This window comes from Calliphora vicina, chromosome 1 (genome assembly GCF_958450345.1).
Source record: "Calliphora vicina chromosome 1, idCalVici1.1, whole genome shotgun sequence".
Taxonomy (NCBI): Eukaryota; Metazoa; Arthropoda; class Insecta; order Diptera; family Calliphoridae; genus Calliphora; species Calliphora vicina.
The window spans coordinates 165,286,109-165,301,189 of record NC_088780.1 but is presented as its reverse complement, the minus strand read 5'-3'; the positions used below and the strand labels follow the sequence as shown (position 1 = coordinate 165,301,189).

Genomic DNA, 15,081 nt, shown 5'->3' with positions numbered 1-15,081 from the left:
AAACAACGAAATCATCATGATGATGACCTGCTGGACGTATGATTAACATTTGATTTGAAATTTCGTATAAACAACAAGTACAAACTTAAATAATACAATTTCTATGGTTGTTTTTATTTTTTTTACGGCTTATTTTTTACGTTTATTTTCTTATTATATTGTTGGACTGTTGTTGCTTTTTAATTTTATTTCATTGTTGTTTTTTTATTTACTTTTTTAATATTAACTTTGTGTAAAGTTGTTGCCGGCCTTTAGACTGATTTTATTATAAAGTTTTGTTTTTTGTTATATCTTTATTTTGAAGCGCTTTCAGTTTCATTTTGCTGAAGTATAATGAAGAAAAACAAAAAGGAAAGAACATCAACTGAAACGGATTTCGTTTTAGGCCAGTGTGCTGCTGTTGGCCAACCATTTGGTTTTGTTTCTGAGTTGATTTGTTGTTTTGTTTTTGGACTCTTAAGGAAACCACTATTTTTTGAGGCCGTTTTCTTGTTGTATTTTAGAGCAGTTCCTTTTGAAAGGCCTGAGAACCAAAAAAAAAGCAGAAAAATATTAAATATGTTGTGGAATGTTGGGTTGTATTTGTTGTACATTTTTATTGCTGTCAAGTAAAGTGAAAGTTATGAGGGCAGCCAGAAGAGGCCTTTATTCTAGAAAAAAATTTTCTCCTGTAAATAAAAGTATGGAATTCAAAGTCGGGTTCAGTGGGGTCAATAAAAAAAAGCGGTTACAAATCGGAATATTCTAAACTTCTGATTCTATCACAAATTATTTATGAACGATTCGTAGAGGAGGAAATAGGCTTTCACAAAATGTTAGCACTCTGTTGGTAAATGTTGTCAAAGTCACTAACCTCTTGTTAGGAAAACTTTGCACTGCTTTTCTTGATCAAATATAGACAGATTTTTTTTAAAGCAAATGAAAATCTAAAGATCTTCCTGTTGATTTCACAAAATTGGCTGTTATATTGAGTGTATGACTTAAAAATGTGGGGTTTACAATATATGACGTATCTTTAAAGCGCGGTTTTTGTTTTTAATAACTTATATGTCAGCTTGGGGGTACATATCTGTCATTTATTCTCACTTAGTGTAAACAAACAACAAGGTTTTTTTTTTGCTTCGAAAATATCGAATTTTGCGCCAACAAAGCGTCATATGCGGGAAGTTTTGCTTTACTTAATTTTTAAAAAAAATGCCGCTGAATCACATCGATTGCTCATCGAAGCTCTTGATGAATGTATTTCATCAGTTTCAACGTGCGAGAGATGTTTTGTGCGGTTCAGAGGTGGCGACACGGAAGACAAACATCGCTCAGGCCAGCCAAAAAAGTCTGAAGATCAAAAATTGCAAGCATTGCTCCACGTAGATTATTGTCAAACTCTACAAGAACTTGCAAAATCATTGGGAGCTAATCAATCATCAATTTCTAAATGTTTGCGAGCAGTAGGAATCATCTAAAAACAGGGAAATTGGGTAACATACGAATTGAAGCTGAGAGACTTTGAAAGACTATTTTGCATGTCCGAAATAATGCTTGAATGGTATAATAGAAAATCATTTTGTAACGAATCATTACGAATCCATTACGATAACCCGAAGCGTAAGAGATCGTACGTATTCCTGGTGTTAAGGTAGTGCTTTGTATTTGGTGGAAGCAAAAGGTTTATATCTATTATAAGCTGGTGAAATCTAACCAGGCCATCACAGGGAACCTGTATCGGAAGCAACGTTTGAAGCGAGCACTGTCCGAAAAACGACCAGAATATGCGGCCAGACATGACACCGTTAATGCAATACATGTTGAAAACTATTTAGAAAGAAGTGGTTGGGAAGTTTTGCCTCTCTCGCCTTATAGTCCAGACCTTGAACCTTGTGTCTGCTATTTGCTTCGATCGAAGCAGAATACTCTCTCGGGGATATGCTTCAGTTCAGAACAGAGTACCTGATATTGGATTGATTCGTTCTTGAACTCAGAAGAAGAGCAGTTCTTTTGGATCGGCTCTTTTGGTTCCATATGTTGGCAGAGAGCTGGGAAAGCTAATAGCTAACAATGGCCAATACTCTGAATAAATTTATATTGTATAATCATTCTCCTTACCAGAGGTGATCGACTTTGACACCTTGTATCTCACCTTGTATTATAACAGGGTGGTCACAAATTTAATTTTATTAAAGCTTATGTCCTCCTCTACGTTTTGTTTATACATGATTTTGCAATCGAACCAGTAGTTTAGAATTTCCAGATTTAGTACAACTTTTTTATACCCTACACCACCATAGTGGGGAGGATATAATGCGTTTGTGCAGATGTTTGTAACGCCCAAAAATATTAGTCTAACACCCACCTTAAAGTATACCGATCGACTTAGAATCACTTTATGAGTCGATTAATCGATGTCCGTCCGTCCGTCTTGTCGGCTAGCTGGCTGTCCATGTAAACTTTGTGCGCAGCGTACAGGTAGCAATTTTGAAGATATTTTGATGAAATTTGGTACAAATTTTTTTTTGGCCCAATTGAAACTGTCTGAAATCGGTCCATTATTTCACCTAGCCCCCATACAAATGTTCTTCCAAAATTGGACTTTATCGGTCATAAATGTTTAATTTATATATGTATCTCCACAAATTCCACTCCAAATAAGATTTATATATACAAAATTCATGTCACCAAATTTCATCACGATCGGTCTATAATAACTCATAGCTACCATATAGACCCTCTTCCGAAAATCACTTTAACGTGCATAAATCGCTTATTTAATCAACATATTTAACTTTCATATAGACATAAATCACACGACCTAATTTCATGGTGATCGGTCCATAATTGGTCGTAGCTCCCATATAAGGTCCACTTCCGAAAATCACCAAATCACAAAAAAATATAAATTATTGAAATTTTAAAAGAAAAATGTTTTTGCTCTTTTACTTAGTGTAGGGTATTATATGGTCCAGTTGAACAACATCCAATACTGCACCTAGTATCAGGAGTTTTAGTTTAGTTAAAAAAAAATCATAATTTTATAGCGTTTTGTCAGAAAATTGCTTTACTTCTTAAATAAAAAGAACTTTTAGGTTTGTCCTTGTATTTTATAATACATATTTTGTAATGTTATTTTGTTCTTACTGGTTTTTGAATTGAAGAACAGTGGCCCTCAAGTAGTCTCTTGAAATTATGCTACTTAACAAAACTTTGACAACATTGTTAACTTGGCCATTTATTTGTTGTTTTTTTTTTTGTTGTTGGCTGTGTACCTCTATATATGTGTGTGTTTATGTAAATGCAAATACTACTGTATGTAGTATATGTATGTGTGTGTGCTGTTGGCTGTATTGTATCCTTATTATTCCCCAAGGTGTTGAGCCAAAGAAGGCCGCAGCCACTTGAAGTAGTGAAGTAGGAATTTTAAAACCTTAAACTATAAAAAAGCAACAAAAGCGCTCCCCTCCCAAAAAAAATCAAGAAAGAAAACATAAGGAAATCAACAGAAAATTAAATGTTCATTCAGTTTTGCTCATAAAAAGCAAAATAAAAATAAAAAAAAAACCTTTTCATTTTTCTAAATGTATATGTAGTTAGTTGCATGAGTATGTATTAGTATTAGTGAGTGTTTGGTTTATTTTATTTCTCAATTCTCTGTGTAATCGTTTTGTTTGTTAAGTGTTTGTTGAATAAAGACTAACAACAACTACAATAATAACTACCACAACAAGGACTATAAATTTCTCACTTTTGGTTTGAAAACAACAAAAATAAAAGAATAAAAAAACAAGATTTAGATCTCCTTTGCATGCTTTTTAATATAAACATTTTCTTTGTTCAACTTTTAAGTTTCATAAACTTGACCATGAATTATGGTGCATAAAAGAAAACTAATTTTTGACTTTTTTTTTCTTTTTCTTCTTCATTGCTTCTATTTCGTTAACAACTAACTACAGCCCTCAAGTTGCCTGTCGGACAAGGAAGAAGATGAAATTTATGGTTTCGGTTATGGTGTGTTTGCACCACGCGTTGCCCGTGGTGCTCTAACGCAACAGCAACATTTTATCCAGCAACAGACGCTGCATCAAGCCCAGCTGGCCCACCAACAGCAGCAGCAGCATTTATCTTTGATGCAGGGCGCTGTCTCACATCAGCAGCTGCAGCAGCAGCAACAACAACAACCGCTGCCAACACTCCCACAAGGTTTACAATCCATCCCGCCCAATGCTGCCCATCATTTGAATTTTGTGCAACAAAAGTAAGTTTTAGTTTTAGAAGTTTCTTTCTTTATTACTTACAACATTTGATAAACAATTTTGCAAACCAGACATTTACATTTACTTGTTTTATTTTCCTAAAAAAAAAAAATATTTAATTTACTTTTTTTTCTGCTTAATTTGTAGTTGTTTAAGTCCACGTTCCGCCTATTTTTATGAATTTCCTCCCACAACGGGTAAGTTTAGCAAAAAAGTTTTTCATTTTATTTTATTTGTTGTTTTTAGTTTTAAGGTTACACAGTGACATTTTTAATTTGAAAAGATTGTATAAAAAGTGTTAATATTAAATTTTTTTTGGTAAAATAGTAAAAAGAGCGTTAAACGAATATTTTTTTTGAGCAAGTCAAGAGGTTTAAAAGTTATTTAATGATAATAGTTAATTGTAGTGAATATTTCTTTAAAAAAATGTATTTTTATCGAAAAACTTTTTTTTTTGTAAAAGCTCATTTGGTGAAAAAACTTTACTTAATGAAAATAGCTTTACTGTACAAGAATAGAGCATTTTGAATAAAAATATCTCTAAACAAATATGAAAATCTGTTTTCATAGAAGAAGCTTTTTTAGGAAATAATTTTTTTTTTACTAGAACATTTTTTTTGTTTCGAAAAAATTTTTTTTCAGGAAAAAAAACTTTTTCTGTAACAAAAATAAAGTTTTTTTTTGCTGTATGAAAAATAAAAAAATTTTATAAAATTTTATCAGCTTTTGTATTTTTCGTGAAAATACCTTAGAAAAAAAAATTATTTAAGGAAATAAGTTTTTATCATAGAACAAGCTTTTATCAGAGATAGCTATTTTCATTTAACAATACTTTTTTGTAGTAAAAAGGTTTTCTGGTTAATTATACCCTACACCACCATAGCGGGGAGGGTATTATGCATTTGTGCAGATGTTTGTAACGCCCAAAAATATTAGTCTAACACCCACCTTAAAGTATACCGATCGACTTAGAATCACTTTCTGAGTCGATTAAGCGATGTCCGTCCGTCTGGTCGGCTGGCTGGCTGGTTGTCCATGTAAACCTTGTGCGCAGAGTACAGGTCGCAATTTTGAAGATATTTCGATGAAATTTGATACATATTATTTTTTCGGCTCAAGGACTAAGCCTATTGAAACTGGCTGAAATCGGTCCATTATTTCACCTAGCCCCCATACAAATTTCCTCCCGAAATTGGAAATTATCGGTCATAAATGTTTAATTTATATATGTATCTCCACAAATTCCGCTCCAAATAATTTTTATACACACAAAATTCATGTCACCAAATTTTGTTACGATCGGTCCATAATTAGTCATAGCTCCCATATATACCCGCTTCCGAAAATCACTTTAAAGTGCATAAATCGCTTAAAAATGTTGGTAAACACACAAAATTCAACATAGTTAACTTTAATATAGACATAAATCACACGACCTAATTTCATGGTGATCGGTCCATAATTGGTCATAGCCCCCATATAAGGCCTACTTCCGAAAATCACTCAAAAATATAAATTATTGAAATTTTAAAAGAAATTTTTTTTTTACTCTTTTACTTAGTGTAGGGTATTATTTCTTGCTTGTTTTTTCTATGACAATGACTTTCTATAAAAAAAGCTTTTGTATTTTTTTTAAATAAAAATTTAAGGAAAAAAAAACTGTTTTCTAGTAAAAGCTTTTACCATATTAAAAGAAAATATATTTTTTATAGTAATAAACCATTTACATGAAAAAAAGCTTTTTGATAAAAACTTTTTCTGTATAAAAAATAAAAGCTTTTGCTGTAGAAAAAATTATTTTTTTTTTAAAAGCTTTTTCTATTGTAAAAAAATATTTATTTAAGGAAATAAGCTTTTTCATAGAACAACAAGCTTTTACCATAAATCGCTATTTTCATTAAACATTTTTTTTTTGTAGCAAAAAAGCTTTTTCTAGTGTAAAACAATTATTTTTGTGTAAAAAATACGAAAATAACTTTTTATGAAAAAAGCTTTTTTTTTTGTTTTTTTTTTTTGAAAATTCCTTTATATAAATATTTAAGGAAACAATTTACTAGAAAATAGTTTTTTTCTAGTAACAAACCATTTTCAGGAAAAAAAAAACTTCGAATAAAATATTTTTCTGTAATAAAGAAATAAAAGCTTTTCCGAAGAAAAAATTTACATTTTTTATAAAAGCTTTTTCTAGTGCAAAACTGCTTTTTTCTGGTAAAATATTTGTCTATGAAAAAAGCTTTTGTATTATTAATGAAAATATTTTTTAGTTTTTATTTAGTAGTGAAAAACGCTTTTGAAAAGGACTTGAAACTAGTTTTTTCTTGTGGTAAAACAATTTCTAATGAAAAAAGATTTTTCTGAAAAAAGGTTTCATCTTTCAAGGAAAATGGTTTTTTGAGAATAAAATTTTTTATTGAATAAGGCTTTCGCTTTATCTCAGCAGAAGCCAAACAAATTTGTGAAGCCAAAACAATATGTCCTTGAGAAGTCTGAAAATTCAATTTTTTCTGAAAAAAGGATTCAGCTAAGATTTTTCACTTACAAAAAGTATCTATAAGTTATATACACTCAGGTCTCGTTTTATGCGATAGATGCATCCAAAAAAATCGCATAAATTGAATTGGCATAAAACGATTCGTTCCAAAATTCTGAAAAACCGCATAAATTCAGATTTTAATTAAAAAATCAGAACAAAATCGCATAAAAAAAACCAACAAAAATATATTTATTCAATTTACTGAAAGAATAAAAACAAAATACGTTAAAAAAATTAAACAAATTTATTTATAATTACAGAAAAAGTGAAAATGAGCTAACACATTTTTTAAGAAAACTCTGTAAATGTTTTTGATTATTCTGAATCACTAAATAATTGTCTGCATCGTTTTGGAATTGGTTCAACGTCACTTTCATCACTAGATGATATATGTAATCATATTGTCATCATATGGTAAAATATAATTTTCAAAGAATTTTTAGGAGCTTCTTTTCTTGCAAAATAATTTGTCCTTAAACTTTGCGATTTTGAATTTTTAAGTGATATCCGGAAAACAAATCAGTCAGTCCGCGATGAATCTTTAATGCTCTTTCGGTATCTGAATCTATATTAAGAAATTGATTTTGTAAAAAACAAACTATAACCTTATATCAGTGATGCAAAATTTTTTTAATTTAAAAATTTTAAAAAACATCTAAAATTTCAAATAAATTTGAATTCGCATAAAAAAAATCCGCATAAAACGAGACCTGAGTGTATTGACTTTTTGCTGGATAATCCGACGGATTTTGTTAAATCTATTTCACATTTTCAGAAGTCTCATAATATATAATATGGGTTATAAGCAGGGAAACCAAAATATGCAAATGCATGTTTTTTCTGGTGAGTCTAATGAGCACATGGATAAGATATTTACACGTTTCAGAACTATTTAAGAATTTTGGCATCGATTTGTTAGTGCATATTTTTGCATATTTTTCCCTTAAATACATATTTTTGCATATATTTGTTTTAAGAGCATATTTATGTCATATTTTGCGTTTTTAGAGCATATTTTACTGTTTAATAGCATATTTTGAGTTTATCAAAAACAAATTTTGTCTTACTTGTGTTGCAGGTTTTTACTTCCTTTGTTTAAAATTCAAAATTGAAATTTTCACCAAAAAAAAATTTTAAAAAACAGAAATTTTTTTTTAAAAATTTAAAATAACAATTCGAGAAAATGTTTTATCCAAAAAATTAAAAAACTGAAAAAAATGTTCACCTAAAAAAAAAAAAAAATTTTTTTCCAAAAAATTAAAAAACTGAAAAAAAATTTTTGTTCACCTAAAAATATTTAAATTTTTTATTTTGAAGTATAATTAGGTGAAGGGTATATAAGATTCGGCACAGCCGAATATAGCTCTCTTACTTGTTTTAATATAAAATAAGCACTATTTTAATAATAGCTCCATCTAAATATCAAATTTTTGTTCTAATTCAAACTTAACCGTTCGAAGTGTTAAAGAAATATTGTCTTTTAAATTTGCTCCTGTAACATCAGTTGAATGTCGAAAGAACATTTTCTATGTATAAAAATGTTTTCAGAACCAATAGACAACGATTTTTATTTGAAAATTTAAGTAAATTTTGTTTGGTTAAAAATTATGTAAAAGTTTGTTTTTTTAAGAGCATATTTTTTAAATTTTAAGAGCACATTTTAAAGTTTTTACTGCATATTTAAAGCGCCTAAAACGCTTTTTTTAGAGCATATTTCCGGTTTCCCTGGTTATAAGGTTTCCTATGTAATAAATGACAGCGTATGATTAACTTTATTAAAGTGAAGTATTAAGTATACGTCATGCTAACAAAAAATCTTTTTGAAAATAGTTTTTCAATAAAAGAAAGCATTATATAGTGGGATATAATAAACTTTGAAATTATAAAAAAATACAACCAAATGATGTGTAAAAAATAAGCAGAACCGTAATAATGAGTTTTTAATAGTTCTTTTAGAACTATATTTCAAAATAATTAGTCCACCAAGACTCGTTTTATGAACTTTAAACATACCAAAATAAACATTTAAAAGAAGAGTAAATGATGTTAATCTAAAATCCAAATTGAATTATGAGGCCTTTTTAAAAAAGAATTTGTAACAACACTTATAAATGAGTCCTTGGAGAGAAGTTTGAATGAAAAACAAGAAAAACAACATGTCAAGTTTTTCAACATAAACTTATGAACTTTCTTATATAAAAAGTTCAGAGGATGGTGTCTGCCCTTTAGCCCAACAAGAAGAGGAGTAAAAGGGAGACTTAAGTAAATATAATAAGACCTTTTTTGAATAAAATTGAAAATGTCACTAGCACCAATAATAAATAAATAACTAAATACATTTGTATTATTTGTATGTGTTTGTTTTATAAACAAAGCTAATTTGAAATTTCTTTTCTGTTTCATGCATTATTTTATTTTGTTTTATTTGTTTTTAGAGGGTCGTGAAACTAAAAAACGCACAACATTAGCACGTTTATTAAAAGGTTTGAAGACAGTAAATCGAAGAGATCGTACCCAGCAACAACAAACAGCAGCACAGGCCCAAGTTAGAGTAAGTACTCAAACATAGCAACATACTAACCTACCCCATATCCTTACATATGTATAACATTTACATACTTGCACACATATTTGCCATTAATATTATTGTAACGAAACAACAAAAGGAAGTGCTTTTGTTCTTATTATGAACAAAAAAAATATCCTTAAATATCAATACAATTTATTTAAATAAAAGGAAAATACAAAAAGATATAGAAAAAAGCCAGTAACACTATATCATTACAACGATTATCATAAAATATATTTTAAATATTTACATATTTCTAAACATACTTTACATACTTACGCACCACTTCCAGATACATATTTACACAGATACATACATGCATACATACATGTATTTAAGGATATGTGTTATTTTATATCATTTTAAATTTTAAATGTAAAAGTAATAAAAAGAAATCCTTCTTGAAAGTACTTGTCTACCAACAACATCAGCGTCAACATCAAAAACAATATACATGTTACCATTTTTTGTTATAGCTGCTCTTTTTTTTTCTTTTTTTTTATTATTTTTTGTTTTTTGATTTATGTAGGGAGGTTTCCGTTTTCTTTTTTGGCGACACAGGATGTTTTGTAAAGAGCTGAAGGGGGTGTAAATTTTTGTTACTTCTACTCGTAAATAATTTTTTTTTGTGCTGCATATTAAAATTTCCTTTGACTTTAATTTTTGTTCTTTAGTCTTCGTTTCGGGGTTATTTTTTTTCTTCTTCTTAGTATTACTTAAAAGATAAGACAGCATTTGCAAATTGTTAAAAGTTTTGTTACACTTATTTTATGATTTTAAAGAATATTTTAAAAATTTGATTACATTTCATGTATTTTATGAGATCATCCGCGAACATGACATCACAAAGTTTAACTCTTTGGAAGTGTAGTCATTTGTTTATTGATACTATGTTTGCAAGGAAATGACGATATATAAAAATTACTTTACTAAATTTAAATCTAATAAGAAAATACATTTCTTTCTATAAGCCTGTTTTTACATATAAGCATAGCTGATATAATTTATGTATTCTGAATGTTACAAATCTTACAAATTTATATTTAAGTTACTTAATGTTTGCAACATGTTGCTAGAATAATCAATACTATTTATTAAAAAGAAATTAACCATCCGTTAGTCGCAATCATTTTCAATTGAGACTAGTCGCAATGTATCAAATTGATATTAATAAAGAAAAAACAGCGTTTGAAAATAATCTCTTCACTTCAAAGTATTTAAAACATTAATAAAAATATATTTTTATCAAAAACGGACTAACGAAGGGTTAAAAAATATTGCTAATTCTGAAGCATTTCATTTCGGCAACATGTTGCTAGAATAAAATTATAAATTGTAGTATTATTAATGAAATGCTATTATCTGAAAACATTAGAAAATTGTTTGTGGACAAATTCACAAATAATAAACATTATAAAACTTATTACATACTGGCAATATTTTTGGTTCACCATTTTGATTAAAGCAGCTTATCTGCTGTCTTTAGCTTACATATTTTTGCAATACTTATTTTCTTGGCAACATGTTGCTAGAAATATGTTTGCTGCTTAATAACGAAATATAAAGTCATAAAATGTAATAAATTTTGATTTCGTAACTAAAAACATGAATTCCGGAATAAATATTTTTAAAAAAATATTCTAGTATTGTGTGTATGACTTAAATATGCTGGATTTACAATAGATGACGTATCTTTTGAACGCGGTTTTGTTTTTAATAACATATGTATCATTTTGAAGGTTACATATCTGTTTTTTGCTTCGAAAATGACGAATTTTGTGCCAACAAAGCGTCATATGCGGGAAGTTTTGTTTTAATTCTTTAATTTAAAAAAAGTGCAGCTGAAGCATTGGTTTCAACGTGCGGAAGATGGTTAGTGCGGTTTAGCAGTGGTGATTTTGACATGGAAAAAAAAGATCGACTAGGCCAGCCAAAAATGTTTGAATAACAATAATTTGAGGCATTTCTACACGTAGATTATTGTAAAACTCTACAAGAGCTTGCAAAATCATTGGGAGCTACTCGAGAGAACTCGAAAGACAATTTTGCAGGTTCGAAATTATGTTTGAACGCTATAAAAGAAAATAATTTTTGAACCAAATCATTACTTGCGATGGAAAATGGAACCATTACGATAAACTGAAGCATAAGAGATCGTATGTGAAGCCAGGCCAACCAGCCGAATCGACACCAAAGCCAAATATCTATGGCGTTAAGGTAATGCTCTGTATTTGGCGCGAGCAACAGGGTCCTATATATTATGTATTATGTGCCAAACCATTACACCTGTAGCGAACTAATTCGTTTGAAGCGAGCATTGGCCGAAAAACGATCAGAATATGCGGTCAGACATGAAGCTGCAATATTCCATCATGACAACGCTTGGCCACATTATGCAATTGTTTAATACTATTTAGCAGGAAGTGATTGTTAAGTATTGCCTCACCGGCCTTATAGTCCAGGCCTTGCACCGTCCGAATAGTATTAGTTTCGATCGATGCAGAATGTTCTCGCTGGGATACGCGGTGTTTAAAAAGCTACGATAACTAACAAATTTTTAACTGTTGCTACAACTACTGCTTCAAAAAAGTGTATGTAGCGGTATCAGTAGCATTTGTCTTTTTTCGTTTTCTTGTTTTTTTAAAACTACTGCTACCTTCAAAATATAAAACTCTTAACAGAGCAGTAGTAATAAAACATGAATTGTAAATGGAGTAGTAGCATAAAAATACAAATCATTGCTACTGCTCTATATCGAGTTTTAATTTTTAAGGTAGCAGTAAAGTTGCAGTTGATGTAGCAGTTAAGGTAGCAATAAAAGTAGTCAAAAAAGAAAATCTTCGGTCATAACTCCAAAATTGACAGAATTAAACACTGTGTGTTGTTTTTGTTTTGAGAGAGTTTGAAAGAATTATTCGATTTTATTCGTCTCAGATGTTCGTGTTGCTAACAGAAAGATCGTGTTTTCTGTGTGTATAACAAAAAAGCCTAACTTTTGTTTACAACACGACCAACATACACAAATATACATTCACAACAACAACACATAATATAATTTTTTGGCTGAAGATTTTTATTTTTGAATTATTTTATTGCTACCTCAACTGCTACTTAGCTGCTACTTCAACTGCTACTTAACTGCTACATCTTCTACTACCTCAACTGCTACTTCTATTACTACTAAATTTTAAAAGTAGCAGAATTAATAAAAAACTAATGACTGCTACATCAAAACTTTTTCTTTTTTAAGGTAGCAATAGAAAATAAATTACTCTGCTAATTTTAAATTTTTCTTTTATTAGTACTACTACAACTACTGCTACCAAAATGTGAAGGTAGCAGTAGTAGTAGTAATTATTGACTCCGAGTTTTTATTAATTTTTTAACTAGACTACTTGTGTTTTTTCGTTGCTACTGCTACTTGTAGTCTAGTTTTTTAAACACTTGGGATACGCTTTACTTTGAAACTGGGTATACGATATTGGCTTGATTCATTATTGGCCTCAAAAGATGAGCTCTTCGTTTGGCTCGGAATTCATATATAGCCAGAAATAGCCAACACTTTCAATAAATTGATCTCGTACATATGCTTCAAAATGTTTCAAAGCTAATCACTGGAAAAATTCCAACATTTTTAAGTCATACACCCAATATCATTATAAAAAAACTTATTTAAACAATTTTAGTTTCTTGGCAACATGTTGCTAGTAATAGTTTTATTGACAAATAATGCAAATAAACATTTCGTAATATTTAAGAACGTTTCAGATACATTGTTTAATAGGTATCTGTTTCTAACAACATTATTACTGAATACTTCAGAAATCAAATTATAAAATATTTAATATGTTGCTAGAAAATTAAAACAGAGAATTCTAACTTTTTCTGACTTTCAAAATGTTGCTGGCAACATTTAGTTTAATTTTGTATAAAAACTATGGCTGACTTCATAAACGCAGTACTGCAAAGCAATTAAAGGGCAAAGCAATAATTGTTTGCATTCATGAACGCATAAAAACAGTTCACAAATTTGATAGATGTTGCACATTGAAAAGCAATGGCATACAACAATGAACTTGCAACATTGCCAAAACAAAATCTATTGCGTTTATGGACACTATGCATTGCAGTGTTGCTTTTTGGAAATCTATATTTTATTTTGGAAAGCTATATCTTCATTGCAATGTTAATATAAAATATATCACTTGATGTTTGTTGCATTTTAGTCTGCAACATGTTGGTAACAATCTGCGTTTTTAATCTCTTCCATTTTTAATATATCACTAGAAATATTTCCAAATCTTTATTGGAACATTTAAAATATAGATGAAAATATATGCAACATGTTGCTAGATACATATAAATACCAATAATATGAAATTGACTAAGTTTTTCTAAACTTTAAAAGATAAAATCCATTATATATAGTTAAATAAAATGTAATAAACATTTCCTTAGTTCATTTAGCATATATATAACAACTATTTATTTTTAAATCCTACTAATCTCTTTCAAAACTATAATCCCCATAAGTTAGGCAATTATAAATGTATTTGTTTTAAACTGTGACCCTAATGTAGGGCATTTGTAAATCTCAATAATGCCATTTAAAACGTACTTGTATCCTTAGAATTTTTGTCTTTGAAGACTGTGTCTCTTAAACAAAGTAACATTAAGCAACAAAAAAAGACGCAAATTCTTTTCCTTTTTAAGTTTGCAACCAAGCAAAAACCGAGTTTTTTTGCAACAAAAAAAAAATAATAAAAGAAGAATATTTGTTAAAATTCATATTTATTTGTAACGTACGAGTTGGGTAGCAAAATAATAAAAAACCAAAATGCTTTTAATATCCTGATACACATTTACTCATACTTTTCCCAAACTTGTACTTGTTCACATAAAAAGAAAGTAACGTAATGTTATGTTATGTTATGTAATGTAATGTAATGTATGTATTTTCATTTAAATGGAGTAGTAAACGATGAGGAGGCGCCGGGTAGCAGGGTTGTTAGAGGTTTTTTATTTATTTTTTTGGATTTGGTTAGCAAAAGAGGGGTTGCATCTTTTTATTTTATTTGTATTCATTATAATAAGAAGAATCTTGCTGGTTTGTTTCGTTTTCTTAATGCTGGTGAATAAGATTCACTGAATAACTAAAGAACATTAAAGTTATGGTTGCTTATATGTTAAATAATAATAAAAATAATAAAATAAAAAACATAACAAAATAACATAATGCTATTTGGTTGTGCTCATATGAGGGGGTTTTAAAAAAGAATATACTACATACTTGTACATCTCTACTATATTTTAAATGTTAATACCACTTACTACAACTAATGCTATATACAAACTTGCATACTTTTAGTCAAACACTTACCCTGACCATAACCTCAATGACCTTTTTTTCTCCCCCGCTTGAAACATTCACACACATGGAGAGAGAACTTATTTATAGGGGTATGCTTGGTTATTCTTGAAAAAAATAAAATTAAAGATTCATACATATGTATAAGTATTTGCATGCGTATGTGTATATGTGTGCTAAAGCTTGCTAAAAAAATGTTAATTTAATCAAAAGGAAAAACTTTGGTTTATAACCCCTCTTTAAAAAGCCATATTTTTTGGAGCACAAAAAATGAATATAAAAAATATAAAAAAAATTAAATCACTACAATAAATAATTTTTCTTGTTTCCCCACCTCTTTAGTGTTTTCTCTCTCTTTCTCCTATATCCT

The 15,081-nt window shown here is 29.2% G+C and overlaps 1 protein-coding gene across 1 annotated transcript in view; it reads left to right on the top strand.

Moving 5' to 3' along the window:
• The window catches only part of LOC135948654 (uncharacterized), a 210,233-nt gene that overhangs the window by 129,908 nt on the left and 65,244 nt on the right, over positions 1–15,081 (top strand). The window contains exons 3-5 of the mRNA XM_065498027.1: positions 3,942–4,243; positions 4,389–4,438; positions 9,210–9,325. Coding sequence (XP_065354099.1) covers positions 3,942–4,243; positions 4,389–4,438; positions 9,210–9,325 — 468 coding nt within the window. The remainder of the gene's footprint in view (positions 1–3,941; positions 4,244–4,388; positions 4,439–9,209; positions 9,326–15,081) is intronic.